The sequence below is a fragment of the Myotis nattereri genome (genome assembly GCF_964212035.1).
Source record: "Myotis nattereri genome assembly, chromosome: 5".
NCBI classification, from domain to species: Eukaryota; Metazoa; Chordata; class Mammalia; order Chiroptera; family Vespertilionidae; genus Myotis; species Myotis nattereri.
In genome coordinates this window covers 68,220,823-68,235,257 of record NC_138080.1, presented here as the reverse complement: position 1 = coordinate 68,235,257, position 14,435 = coordinate 68,220,823, and the positions used below count along the sequence as shown (strand labels likewise).

General features: G+C 42.6%; 1 protein-coding gene across 1 annotated transcript in view; it reads left to right on the top strand.

The window, feature by feature from the left end:
- Positions 1–13,762, top strand: part of ABHD18 (abhydrolase domain containing 18) — a 47,632-nt gene extending 33,870 nt beyond the window's left edge. Inside the window, exons 8-12 of the mRNA XM_081091642.1 lie at positions 3,504–3,642; positions 7,681–7,770; positions 8,942–9,043; positions 11,409–11,787; positions 13,486–13,762. Coding sequence (XP_080947768.1) covers positions 3,504–3,642; positions 7,681–7,770; positions 8,942–9,043; positions 11,409–11,787; positions 13,486–13,652 — 877 coding nt within the window. The 3' untranslated portion in view covers positions 13,653–13,762. The remainder of the gene's footprint in view (positions 1–3,503; positions 3,643–7,680; positions 7,771–8,941; positions 9,044–11,408; positions 11,788–13,485) is intronic.
- Positions 13,763–14,435: the final 673 nt, after the last annotated feature.

The window sequence follows — 14,435 nt, the reverse complement described above, 5'->3', positions numbered from 1 at the left end:
ATTTGTAAAATTTTAACTGAAGAAAGTATAAAACATGTCCCTTTTTAAAAGGAAAAGTACATTTACTTTGTGAAATTAAACACTATTATTTTTTATTCTTGCAATGCATAATATAGGTAAACTTTCCCTTCCTGGTCTTTTAAAATGATCAACTTTAAGGCAGTGCTTTTTGCATTTTCATAGTCTATGTTATATTTAGTTTTGATTCATTCAAGAAATATTTGATCCTAGACACTGGGAAGACAGCAACAAAAAGACAAGGTCCTTACTTTCATAGAGCTCATATTCTAGTATGGGAGAGAGATAAAAATCAATAAGGTAATTTCATATACTTATCAATACCATAAAGAAATAAAGCAAGGCAATGGGATAAAGAGTAATAGAGTGTGGGTGCAGGGATGGAGCAGTATTAGATATGAGGACATGACGTAACAAGAAGGAGCCACCAGGGTGACAACCTGGAGGAAGATCAGCCGCAGAGAAGGAAGAGTAAATGAAAAGCACAATGTGAGCACTGGGTTGGAGAGTAGTGCAAGATGAGATCAGAAAGGTAGGCAAGGGTCAGGTTAGGAAGAACCATGATTAGAATTTTACTGTAAGTGCAGTGGGAAACCTCTAGAGTACTTTAAGCAGAAATTAAAATGATAAGACCTACTGATAAATTCATTTTTGTGGGTAAGAAATCAAAAGTTCTGACTTGGACATATTGGTGATATCTGTTGGACCTGCAAGTAGAGAAGTCAAATAGGGAGTTGCAAAGTGGTGGAAAGATCAGTTTAGAAGTCACTTGTCTATGTGATCATGGCATAAAAGAGGTCATGAAAATGGGGTGTGGTAGAAGCAAACATTATAAAGTGGGAAAACTATAAATTTCCTAGTGCAGACTTATTGCGAGAATTACAATGTTTATAAAATATCCTGTTACACTTATGTACCCAGAAAATATAATAATGCTCCAATGTATTTAATCATCATAAGAAAGAAATGTCTTGCAATTTAAATAATAAACAATTCTCTCTCTTAAAATATCTTAACCCTGTTTTCATCAACAGTGGTTAAATAATTTGAGACTGGGTTTATTGTTATATATAGCCATTATCTCAAAACCTCACATCGGTAACTTCTGCTAAAGAGCAAACTGAGGTGGATCTGAGAATTCAAACTTCCATACCAGATGAAAATAATCAGGGAAATTCTGTAATCATAAATAGCAAATTAGAATGAGGATAGGAAATAAGGATAAATGAGTTCTTTTATGATGAAGCATGAGTATGATCTGTTTTGACATAGGATAACATCCTAATATATAAAAACCCTGGGTCCCTCACAACCGAGGCTCGACCAACCAGAAGTCAGTCCTGCAGTCAGCACTGGGTTGCCGTGGCAACCCAGCACTGACTGCTGAGGGGACTGCAAATCAGGCCCGGACAGAGGCCTGAAGAGAGAAGCAGGGTTTGATCTGTAGCCCCTGTGGCAACTGTTGATCAGCACTTGCCTCTCTATTTCTCTCCAGCAGCCACACCTCCATTTCTCTCCAGACCTCCACCGGGGCTGCTGATCAGCCCCACCTTGCTGATCAGGCCCCCTTAATAGGCCCAGAGACGCTGACTGGCATAGAAACCGACCAATGAGAACCAAATCTGGGTGAAGTGTGAGGAGCCAATGGCTGCCTAGGAGGCGGAGCTTTTGACACTAACTGGCATAGCAACTGACCAATCAAAGCCAAATCTGGGTCAACTGTGAGGAACCAATGGCTGCCTAGGAGGTGGAGCTTTTGACACTGACTGGCATAGGAACTGACCAATTAGAACCAAATCTGGGTCAACTGTGAGGAGCCAATGGCTGCCTAGGAGGCAGAGCTTTTGACGCTGACTGGCATAGAAACCAACCAATCAGAACCAAATTGGCCAACAGAGGAGGGCAGTTGGGGGCGAGATCAAGCCTGCAGGGGAGGGCAGTTGGGGGCAAGATCAGGCCAGCAGGGGAGGGCCATTGGGGGCGAGATCAGGCCAGCAGGGGAGGGCAGTTGGGGACCATCAGACTGGCAAGGGTGGGCAGGTTTTTTGAGGGGGGGACAGGTTTCGGGGGGGGCAGTTGGGGCAACCAGGCCAGCAGGGGAGGGGGCGATCGGGCTGGCAGGAGAGCGGTTAGGGGGTGATCAGGCTGGCAGGCAGAAGCGGTTAGGGGCAATCAGGCAGGCAGGCGAGTAGTTGCGAGCCAGCAGTCCTGGATTGTGAGGGGATGTCCCCCAAGAGGTGCCAGATTGGAGAGGGTGCAGGCTGGGTGAGGGACACACACACACACACACACACACACACACACACCACCCACCCCCCCACCCCCAGTGCAAGAATTTCATGCACCAGGCCTCTAGTGCTACATAATAAACGGCTAATATGCAAATTGTCCCCTCCACAGGGAGTTTGGTAAGGGAGCAGGGCCAGCCAGCCAACCTTCCGTGTCCCCTTCCCCAGGCCAGCACAGGCAGATGGGACCCCACCTGTGCACGGATTCTTGCACCAGGCCTCTAGTAGTTTCCATAAAGAGAAGCCCTGCCTTATGAATATGGAGCCCTTAGAGGATGTGGGAGGACACTGGGCATAATTCTGTTTTTAACAACTTCACATTTCTGTGGCATCTGGTTCTTTGCATATAATTATTCTATGTAGGCATATAGTGAATGACCATTGATAAAATGAATTTTTGTACACTTTGACAAGGTTTCATCCAGTAGCCAACTATGTATGTGCATTTGTCTTCATAAATTGTGTATTTAAGATTTCGGTAATACATGAAACTAGTATTAGGTTAAACTCTTAACATTGCTTTTTTAAAAATGTTTTGCTTTTAAGTTCTATTGTAATAAGTTCTTTCTAAGGGGGGGCAACTATAAATTTGTTTTTCCTTATACAGTCATGGTAATTTAACAAAATTGGCAGAATAAGAAATATTATTTTCCCATAAATATTTTAAGTTTTTATAAAGTGCCATCAAATAAGATTCTTTTCTAAACTTGAAAATAGTAAAATAGTTGAAATTCAACAAAGATTATATGCTAGAGAGCATATATAACTTAAAAAAAATAAGTTGCCAAAACCGGTTTGGCTCAGTGGATAGAGCGTCGGCCTGCGGACTGAAGGGTCCCAGGTTCGATTCCGGTCAAGGGCATGTACCTGGGTTGCGGGCACATCCCCAGTAGGAGATGCGCAGGAGGCAGCTGATCGATGTTTCTCTCTCATCGATGTTTCTAACTCTCTATCCCTCTCCCTTCCTCTCTGTAAAAAATCAATAAAATATATTTTAAAAAAAAATAAGTTATAGGTGATTAATATGTAGAACTGTATTAGCAGCACTCTAATTATATCAACTCAGTCCATTGTTTTACTCAACTACTATTCCTTTTAAAAGAATAAAGATAAACCTTGACTGCCTGTTGTAAATTTTCACATATAAAAATGTAAATACATTAAAAAATAATTTTCTTTTTTGTTTTGTGATGCTAGAAGGTCCAGCTTAAAAAACGTGTCTGACCTATTTGTGATGGGAGGAGCTCTTGTTTTGGAATCTGCAGCTCTCTTGCATTGGCTAGAGAGGGAGGGATATGGACCTCTAGGAATGACCGGAATATCCATGGGAGGACATGTAAGCCTTTCATTTCAAATGATATTTACTTATGATTGTGTTTATAAGATCTAGGGAATCTAGTTACTTTTAAAATTTATTTTATGTATAGAATTAATTTTGTTTTTGGTGAAAGAAGAAACATTCTAAACTTTCATTCCAATTATAAAATAATGATGTTATTTTTTGGTATGATTTATGTAGACACTGATTACTTACTCTACAGCTATATCTTAGCTTTTGGATTTGGTATTTTATTAAAAGTTGATTATGAAACTTTACTCAAGTTTCAAGTATAAATGTCTTACATTGGTGAAAATAGCTAATTTGGAAAATACTTTTTACATATTTATATATTTTTTATTGATTTCAGAGAGGAAGGGAAAGGGAGAGAGAGAAACATCAACAGTGAGAGAGAATCATTGATCAGCTGCTTCCTGCACACCCCCTACTGGGGATTGAGCCTACAACCTGGGCATATGCCCTTGACCAAAATCCAACCAGGGACCCTTCAATCCACAGGCCGATGCCCTATCCACTGAGCCAAACTGGCTAGGGCTAGAAAATACTTTTCATTTATCTCTTATCTTTATACCTGATACCACCAACTTATTTTACCTTTGTCTTGTAGAGTGTACTAAAATGGCCTCCTACTTGGTTTGCTTGTCATGTATTCTTTTCTCTTAAACTTTTTCTTAACAGTTTTTCTTCAAACCTTAGTGATCTTCCCCAATCTGATTTCTGCTCTGTTCTGCCTAAAACCTGCCAAAGACTTGCTCTTGCACTGGCTGTAACTATGCCAAGTGCTGGTACTCTTCTGGTGCCCCTGCATGCCCTTCCACCTAGCTGAATAACAGCTTGCTCTTCTGGTTCCAATTTGGAGCTTACTTCATATGACAAGCTCTCCTGACTCCCAGCCTTACTCCAGACTATACTTCATCTCTCATTAGTACTTATTTCACTGTATTTATTTAGCCATCAGTTTGCTCCATGAAGCAGTACATTCACTGAGGGCCAGGAATATGCTCTGATTCATTATGTGGACTGATTAGTCATTCAGCACATTAAAAAATATATTTGCTGTAAGTTATTTGACTTATAAAATTAAGATCAAAAACTTACTCAAATTCAAAGAGGTTACCAAAGAGGTGAAGCTAATAAAATCACTTCAAGAATTTACTCAAATTCAAAACAGCAACTACCAGATAGTAAACCTGAAGGCTGAAAAAGGATTTCTTTTCCTACCTAGTAGTGTTTCCATTTTTAGAACCTAGGTTGGGGCCTTATAATTTCATCTTGACTACTGCCTCTTAACTGGTTTTCCTACCTGAAATCTGATCCTCTCTAATCAGCCCTATAAACCACTATCATTTTAACTTCCTTGAATCACTCCTTTGACAGTGCCACTCCTTTGCCCAGGCCTCTTGATTAATTCCCCATTTTCTACAAAACAAAGGAATTTCTAATCTGATCCTGATCAATCTTTCCAGCCCTACTTATCTCCTGAACCCACTGACCACATGTGCACTATTGACCAGCTGAGCTGAAGTACAGGGTGTGTCAGAAGTAGTTTTACATTTGTGAGTATGCAAAACAGAGTGTACTCTTGTAGTATTATTTATTAACTGTTATATTATTTTCCATACAAACAAATATAAACCTACTTTTGCTCCACCCTGTATTTTGGATGTTCCCCACAACAAAGACTTTGTGCTTTCTCACTATCTTCCCTTTAATCCTATTGTGTTCTTAAATGGAAGACATGACCCCATCAATCATTTTCCCTAAGTGACAGCCATTTCCTGAAGCCTACCCCAATTCCTCTAGCCCAAAACAACTCTTCCCCTCTCTAAGCATACATATTACATTATTTTAAAGTAGGTATATGTTATGTTTTGTAGTTTACCAAATTCTTGGCATCTTTTAGTCAACTTCAGGGGTCTGAGGGTTTTTTTTATTTTATTATTTTTTAGGGTCTGAGATTTTATAGTTGTGATTTTGCTGTACCTGAGCAAGTCACTTAGGTAATGAGTGTATCTACATCTCAGCATGTGTGCTCTATATTTACCCAGTAGAAAGTAGCTCTCTATGAAAAGTCTTGAGATTACTTAAAATTTTCTAATGTATTTTACTAGAGGCCTAGTGCACATATTCGTGCATGAATGGGGTCCCTTGGCCTGGCTGGCGATTGGGCAATCGGGGCATCTCACCCAGTCCAGATCGGGGCAGGGCGGGGCGGGGCGGGGCAGGCTAGCCCCGGAGAGGAAAGACAGGAGTTTGGCTGTGAGAGCGCACTGACCACCAGGGGACAGGTCCTGCATTGAGCATCTGCCCCTGGTGGTTAGTGCACATCATAGCAACCAGTCATTTGCTCGACCAGTCGTAAAGGTCACTTAGGCTTTTATATATAGACTAGGGGCCCGGTGCACGAAATTCGTGCACTGGATGTGGGGGGGGGGGAGTGTCCCTCAGCCCAGCCTGCCCCCTCTCACATACTGGGAGCCCTCAGGCGTTGACCCACATCACCCTCCAATCGCAGGATCGGCCCCTTGCCCAGCCCTGGGCAGGGGACCCTCATTTCCCCCCATCACTGGTTCTGCCCCCAGCCCAGGCCTGATGCCTCTGGCCCAGGCATCAGACCCCTCCGATTGCTGGCTCTGCCCCTTGCCCAGGCCTGATGCCTCGGCCAGAGGCGTAGACCCCCATCACCCTCCAATCGCCTGATCAGCCCCTTGCCCAGGCCTGACGCCTCCGCCAGAGGTGTCAGGCTTGGATAGGGGACCCCCATCTCCTCCCGATCACTGGCTCTGACCCCCGCCCAGGCCTGAGGCCTCTGGCCCAGGAATCATGTCTGGGCAGGGGACCCCCATCTCCCTCTGATCGCTTGCTCCACCCCCCGCCCAAGCCTGACCCCTCTGACCCAGGCTTCAGGCCTGGGCAAGTGGACCATCATATCCCCCCAATCCCCGGCTCCGCCCCCGACCCAGGCCTGATGCCTCCGCCAGAGGAGTTGACCCTCATCACCCTCTGATCACCAATCACCGGATCGGCCCCTTGACCAGGCCTGAGGCCTCCGGCAGAGGTGTCAAGCCTGGGCGGGGGACCCCCAGCTCCTCGCCATTGCAGGCTCCACCCCTGCCCAGGCCTAATGCCTCTGGCTGAGGCGTCCGGCCCGGGCAGCGGGGACCCGCAGCTGCACCGGCCCCGCGATCGTGGGCTCCGCTTTAGGCCCAGGCAAGGGACCCCTAGATCCTGGGACTGCCAGCTTCGACCGTGCCCAGCTCCCATCGCTGGCTCCACCCCTACTTCCTGCTATCACTGGCCAGGGCGGCAAAGGCACCTGATTCTCTGATCATGGCCGGGCCACCTTTGCCCTGCCCCCCAGCTCTTACCTCCCCCCTGGGTTTCCGATCACTGTCAGTGGCAGGGGGCTTCTTCCTGCTTTCCCTTTCGCCTCCCTGCATTGTGCCTACATATGCAAATTAAGCGCCATCTTGTTGGCAGTTAACTGCCAATCTTAGTTGGCAGTTAATTTGCATATAGCCCTGATTAGCCAATGAAAAGGGTAGCGCTGTACGCCAATTACCATTTTTCTCTTTTATTAGTGTAGATTGCTTTCAAAGGGGGAAGTTATATGTTGTAGTTGAATTTATGACTTTTGGAAGTTTGAAAAGGTTGCTTGCTAGTCATTCTCATGAGTGTTTAGAGCAGTGGTTCTCAACCTTCCTAATGCCGCGACCCTTTAATACAGTTCCTCATGTTGTGGTGACCCCCAACCATAAAATTATTTTCGTTGCTACTTCATAACTGTAATTTTGCTACTGTTACGAATCGTAATGTAAATATCTGATATGCAGGATGTATTTAGGCGACCCCTGTGAAAGGGTCGTTTGACCCCCAAAGGGGTCGCGACCCACAGGTTGAGAACCCCTGGTTTAGAGGCTTTTTGTGTCTTATCAACTATTACACAAAGTGCTTGTTAATATTAAATATTTTTTATTTTAATGAGTAGAAAATTTAAACAGAAGCTCTCTAACTGACTGTGTTAACATATTACAGATGGCTTCCTTAGCGGTATCCAACTGGCCTAAGCCCATGCCATTGATTCCATGTCTGTCTTGGTCTACAGCATCTGGGGTCTTCACTACGGTAATTTAATTGCAATTAATATTTAGATAGTTGCCGAAACCGGTTTGGCTCAGTGGATAGAGCGTCGGCTTGCGGACTGAGGGGTCCCAGGTTCGATTCCGGTCAGGGGCATGTACCTGGGTTGCGGGCACATCCCCAGTAGGGGATGTGCAGGAGGCAGCAGATCGATGTTTCTCTCTCATCGATGTTTCTAACTCTCTATCTCTCTCCCTTCCTCTCTGTAAAAAAATCAATAAAATATATTTAAAAAAAAAAAAAAATATTTAGATAGTTATATATGCTTATAGGTAATTGTTTGGGGGGATCCCCAAACCACCCTCAGGTTTGGTGATTCACTAGAAGAAATCACAGGACTCAGCATGTACTCATGACTAAGACTCATTAGAGCAAAAGGGTACAATACAGAATCAGCAAAGGGAAAAGATACAGGGGGCAAAGTCCAGAGGACACCAGGCACAAGCTTTCAGTGGAGACCTCACATTCTGTGTTGGCTTCCTCCAGCAGTGTGACAAATTTGCCAAGTTGTATCCATTAGTGCAATTCACTTGAGCACAGAAGTCCAGGGTTTTTCTCAAGGCTCAAGTCATTTAGGTTCCCTCTGCGTGGCATGTACCAAAATTCCAGAAGGAAAGCAGGTGTTCAGCAGGAACTGCATTGTTTGTACAACAAGTTCAGGCACAGAGACCCCACGTTATCATTTAGGAAGTTTTTTTTTTTATTTCTTTATTGATTAAAATATTACATATGTGTCCTTATTCCCCCATTGCCCCCTCACCCCCCCACTCATGCCCTCACCCCCCTGTTGTCTTTGTCCGTTGTTTAGGCTTATGTGCATGCATACAAGTCCTTTGGTTGACACCCCCACCCCCACCTCCACCCTCCCCTACCTTCCCTCTGAGGTTTGATGGTCTGATCGATCCTTCTCTGTCTCTGGATTTATTTTTGTTCATCAGTTCATGTTTTTCATCATTTAGGAAGTTTTCATCAGGGTAAAGAACTGTTTATTAGTCAAGTTCTCAAACTCTAGTCGAGGGCCAACCTTATAAGCGGGCCTTTCTAAAGATAGGAAATCTCAAGCCTGCCATGTTAACTCTTCTGCACAGTAATAATACAATTTTTGGACAAGATGTTTTATGATGTGATTTGATCTTACTTTAGTTTGTTATTTCAGGGTGTGCTGAGTAAATCAATTAATTGGAGGGAGTTGGAAAAGCAGTATTATGCACAGACCGTTTATGAGGAAGAAATTATTCACATGCTTGAATATTGTGGAGTAAGTATTTGTAATTTCTATATAATATTAGGGGAAGGGTAGATTGTGTTTAATGATTCAAATTTTTAAAAAGAATTGCAAATTTTGGGCCCTGCCTGGGTAGCTTAGTTGGTTAGAGCATCTCCTCATATGCCAAGGTTTCAGATTTGATCCCCAGTCAGAATCAACCAATGTGGGGGGGGGGGGGGGGGGAAGAATCAACCAATGAAATGCATGAATAAGTGGAACAACAAATCCATGTTCTTCTCTCTCTCTATCTCTCTGTCTCCCTTCCTTCCTTCCTCTCTCTAAAGTCAGTTTTTATTTTTTAAAGTCAATTTTTTAAAAAGAATTGCAAAATTTTTTTTTTTTTAATATATTTTATTGATTTTTTACAGAGAGGAAGGGAGAGAGATAGAGAGTTAGAAACATCGATGAGAGAGAAACATCGATCAGCTGCCTCTTGCACATCTCCTACTGGGGATGTGCCCGCAACCCAGGTACATGCCCTTGACCGGAATCGAACCCGGGACCTTTCAGTCCGCAGGCCGACGCTCTATCCACTGAGCCAAACCGGTTTTGGCATGCAAATTTTTTAAAGCAATATTTTTCTAAATTCTTTAAAAGAAAATACAGATAAGTAAAATAACAGATATAGATAATCATTCAAAGCAAATATCGTTTAATACATTATTAAATAGAAACACATTTGTAATAGGTCAAGAATATAGCTTGACCACCCAGTTCAAAACTTGACCACCCAACCCTGAAACCACCTCCGTGTGTCCTAATCAAAGGCCCTTCTTCCCTACTATTATCATCCTGATTTTTATAGTAACTGCTTCCTTCTTTCTTTAAAATAATTTTATTATCCAAGTGTACATCTTTAGATACTACAGCTCTTTTGTTTTTTTATTTTATAATTTATTTATTTTCTTTGGTGACAGTGTGTGAGTGATGGAGAGCTAGATGAAGAGAGACAGGGGGAAAGGGATAGATACTACAGTTCTTTTAAGTGTCTTAATCTATATTTTCCCTTCCATCCCTTTCTGTTTCCCTTAAAATTTTTCTTGCCTGGCCAGTGTTGCTCAGTGGTTAAGGGTCTACCTATGAATTAAGAGGTCAAGGGTTCAATTCCCGGTCAGGGCACATGCCTGTGTTGCAGTCTCGATCCCCAGTGTGGGGCCTGCAGGAAGCAGCCAATCAATAATTCTCTCTCATCATAGATGTTTCTATCTCTTTCTCCCTCTCCCTTACTCTCTGAAATCAATAAAAATAGATTTTTTTAAATTAAAAATAAAAATACTAAGTGTTCAGAGGAGATAGTTTCTGAATGAACATAGTTAAGGGTAAGTTCAAGACCAATTTCTGTTTTATTTTCTATGACCTTATATGCATACCCTTTGCTTATTTCTTTTTATTGTAATTTTGGGCTTTCTCTTCACTCTATTGCTCTTATTAAAGCAATAAGCTCTTTGTCATATAAGTTGCAAATATATTTTCCCAGGCTATCATTTTTATGTTTTGACTTTGCTTTTAGTATTTGACAAAGTTTATTTTTATTTAAATGATGTTGTATTTACAGGTCTTTAAGCTGAGTTCATACTTTAAAATTTTTCATAGGTAATATTCCTTGATCATTTTAAATTATTATTAGTTCATCCTGAGAAAGAGATTTGGAGTGGCTATTGTATTACTGCCAGGATACACTCATTAGACTTTTGGAAATTCTAGCAGATCTGGATTTCCATACTTTGGCAATAAAAGCATGAGATAGACTAAATTACACTTTTTAATTGCTGTTCAGTAGGAAACATTTAGCAGTAAAATATAACTCTGTCTTAGTCCTAAGTTAAATTTTGACATCTCTTTTTTTTTTTTTTAATTGTGGTAAAATATATACAACATGAAATGTACCATTTTAACCATTTCTAAATGTGCCATTCAGTGGTATTAAGTACATTCACATTGTTTTGCCACCATCACCTCCTCCGACAACACCATCCAGTTGCAGAACTTTACATCTTCCTAAACTGAAATTCTGAACCTGTTCAACAATAACCCTCCATTTCCACCTCCTCTTCATCTGGCAACCACCATTCTACTTTCTCTCTCTATGAATTTGATTACTCTAGGTTCCTCATAAAAAATGTAATCATACAGTATTTGTCCTTTTGTGCCTGTTTTATTCATTTAGTATAATCTCTTCAAAGTTCACCCATGTTTTAGCATGTATCAGAAGTTCATTAATGATCCATTGTATGTATACAACATTTTGTTTTTCCTTTTATTCGTTGATGAACATTTGTGGTTTTGTTTGAACAAAGTTGTTAAATAAAATCCTATTTTTTATTAAGTGATGTTTTCTTTTCTTTTATATATTCAGACAGATTCTTTCAAAATGGGACAAGAGTTCGTGAAATGCTTCCCTAGCAGTGCAGACAAGCTCACTAACCTTAATCTGGTTTCTAGAACTTTAAATTTAGATATGACAGACCAGGTTGTGTCCTCGAAACATAATGAGTGTCATAAATCTAGTAAAACATCTTTCAGTGCCACATCAGAAGGACTCTTGTTGAAAGATACTTCTAAGATGGAGTGCTTCCATCAAACACTTTCAACCAACAAAAGTAGTTATACAAGTTCCAATCCTCAGTCATACCACCTACTCAGTAAAGAACAAAGAAGAAAGAATCTTCAGAAAGAATCTTTGCTGTTTATGAAAGGAGTCATGGATGAATGTACTCATGTAGCAAATTTCTCAGGTATTTTTATATGAAATTGAGATATTTTATGATTTTTAAATTTGTGAAATATGTTTAAGGATGCTTTATAAGTTAATTTTGTATTTTCCAGAGTATATTTGTTGTTGGCCTCAGAATGTGTCCAGCAAGATAAGCTGGTTATTTAAATGTATCATATTTTATCCATGAAAATCTAAGACCATCTTATAGTTCATTAAAAACATTGGCTTTTGTACCTTATTTAGAATGTTCATCTCACTGTATTAGAAATGAATATTACATTACGGTATAGAATAGTTGATTTTTTTACTTAAGAGAGTTCTAGTTTGATATTTCACTGACTGCATTGTATGATGCATTTTATTTTCTAACTAGAGGCCTGGTGCACAAAAATTTGTGCACTCAGGGGGGTCCCTCAGCCCAGCCTGTGCCCTCTCCCAGTCTGGGACCCCTCAGGGGATGACCACCTGCTGGCTTAGGCCCGCTCCCCGGGGGATTTGGGCCCAAGCTGGCAGTCAGACATCCCTCTGGCAGCCCGGGAGCCCTCGGGGGATGTCCACTTGCCAGCGGGGAGCAGGCTTAAGCTGCAGTCGGACATCCTTAGCACTGCTAAGGAGGCGGGAGAGGCTCCCACCACCACCACTGTACTGGCAGCTGTCAGCCTGGCTTGTGGCTGAGCAGAGCTCCCCCTGTGGGAGTGCACTGACCACCAGGGGGAAGCTCCTGCGTTGAGCGTCTGTCCCCTGGTGGTCAGTGTGTGTCATAGTGACCAGTCATTCCCAGTCGCTCTGCTGTTAGGGTCAATTTGCCTATTACCCTTTTATTATATAGGCTAGAGGCCTGGTGCACAGGTGGTGGCCCGCTGCTTGCCCTGAAGGGTATCCTGGATCAGGGTGGGGGTCCCGCTGGGGTGTCTTGCCAGCCTGGGTGAGGGGCTGATGGGTGTTTGCAGGCTGGTCACACCCCCTTCAGGGTGGGGGTCCCCACTGGGGTGCCTGGCCAGTCTGGGTGAGGGGCTGATGGCTGTTTGCAGGCTGGTCAAGCCACCCGCAGTGGGGACCCTCACCCCATGGAGGTTTGGCCAGCCTGGGTGAGGGGCTGATGGCTGTTTGCAGGCTGGTCACACCCCCTTTAGGGTGGGGGGTCCCCACTGGGGTGCCTGGCCAGTCTGGGTGAGGGGCTGAGGGCCGTTTTCAGGCTGGCTAAGCACCCCTCCCCCCCCCCTTGGCGACAGAAGCTCCCAGCCTCTCCTTTTTTTTTATTCTGGGATTTATTTACCTTCTATAATTGAAACTTTGTAGCCTGGAGTGGAGCTCAGAGCCGGCCAGGGAGGGCGGGAGGGAAGCCTCCTGCTCGCTCCAGCTCCGTGGCCATGGCCGGCTGAAAGTAGGTATCTGGGGTTTATTTATCTTCTATAATTGAAACTTTGTTGCTTTGAGTGGAGCTCAGAGCTGGGGCTGCGGCAGGTGCGAAGCTTGGCTTCCTCCATCATTGGGGCAACCAAGCCTCCTGCTTGTTCCAGCTCCATGGCTGCCAGCTGCCATCTTGGTTGGATTAATTTGCATATAGTTGCTCTGATTTGGCTCGTGGGCATGGCTTAAGGTGTAGCAAAGGTACTGTCAATTTGCATGTTTGTCTTTTATTAGTGTAGATACAATTTAATAGGCTGTATAAAAATCTTAGCAATTTTGTTGCATTTTTTAAAAATCTTGTACCTAGTTCCAGTAGACCCAAGCCTCATTATAGTGGTTCAAGCTAAAGAAGATGCATATATTCCACGAACTGGAGTTCGAAGTCTGCAAGAAATTTGGCCTGGTTGTGAAATCCGATATCTAGAAGGGGGTCATATTAGTGCTTACCTGTTCAAACAAGGAGTCTTCAGGTAAGATAGTTGGTGTAAACAGGTGTTTGTTTATTGTTTCTTTTTTGATTTTTTTTGACATACAATAATGGGTATTTTTATTGTATCCTTTAGGTCCTCTTGTTTCTTCCTTGTTCCCTCAATTCTCACACTGTGGTACTCTTTTCTTTCTTGTCCTCTTATTTTCTTTTTCTTCTTGGGAACTAGGAAGTAGCATATGATAGGCATGCTTTATTTTCTGATTTTACCCTCTTTAGATGTCAGTGGCCAGGTATTTTAGAGAATATGGAGGGACACCAGGGTTTGAAAACTTACCTAGGTTTTTCATTCCACACTGGTGTCCTTCTCTCAGAATGACTGAGCATCTGTGGAATAATCTAGCAATGGTTTTTAGTAGCAAGTGAAACTTGAACCTTAAAATGAGAAGACAAGTATTGGTTTCAATATTAGTAACGTTTTTGTTTTTAAATGCTTTTGATGATTTTTTTTTTCTTTTTAATATATTTTTGTTGATTTCGGAGTGGAAGGGAGAGAGAGATAGAAACATCAATGATGAGAATCATTGATCAGCTGCCTCCTGCATGCACCCTACTGGGGATTGATCCTGCAACCCAGGCATGTGCCCTTGACTGGAATTGAACCCAGGACCCTTCAGTCCACAGGTTGACACTCTATCCACTGAGCCAAACCAGCTAGGGTGATTTTTCTTCTAGACAGAGGAAGGGAAAAGGATAGAGAGAAACATCATTGAGAAACACCATCAATTGGCTACCTCATGCACACCCCCTACTGGGGATCGAGCCCACAA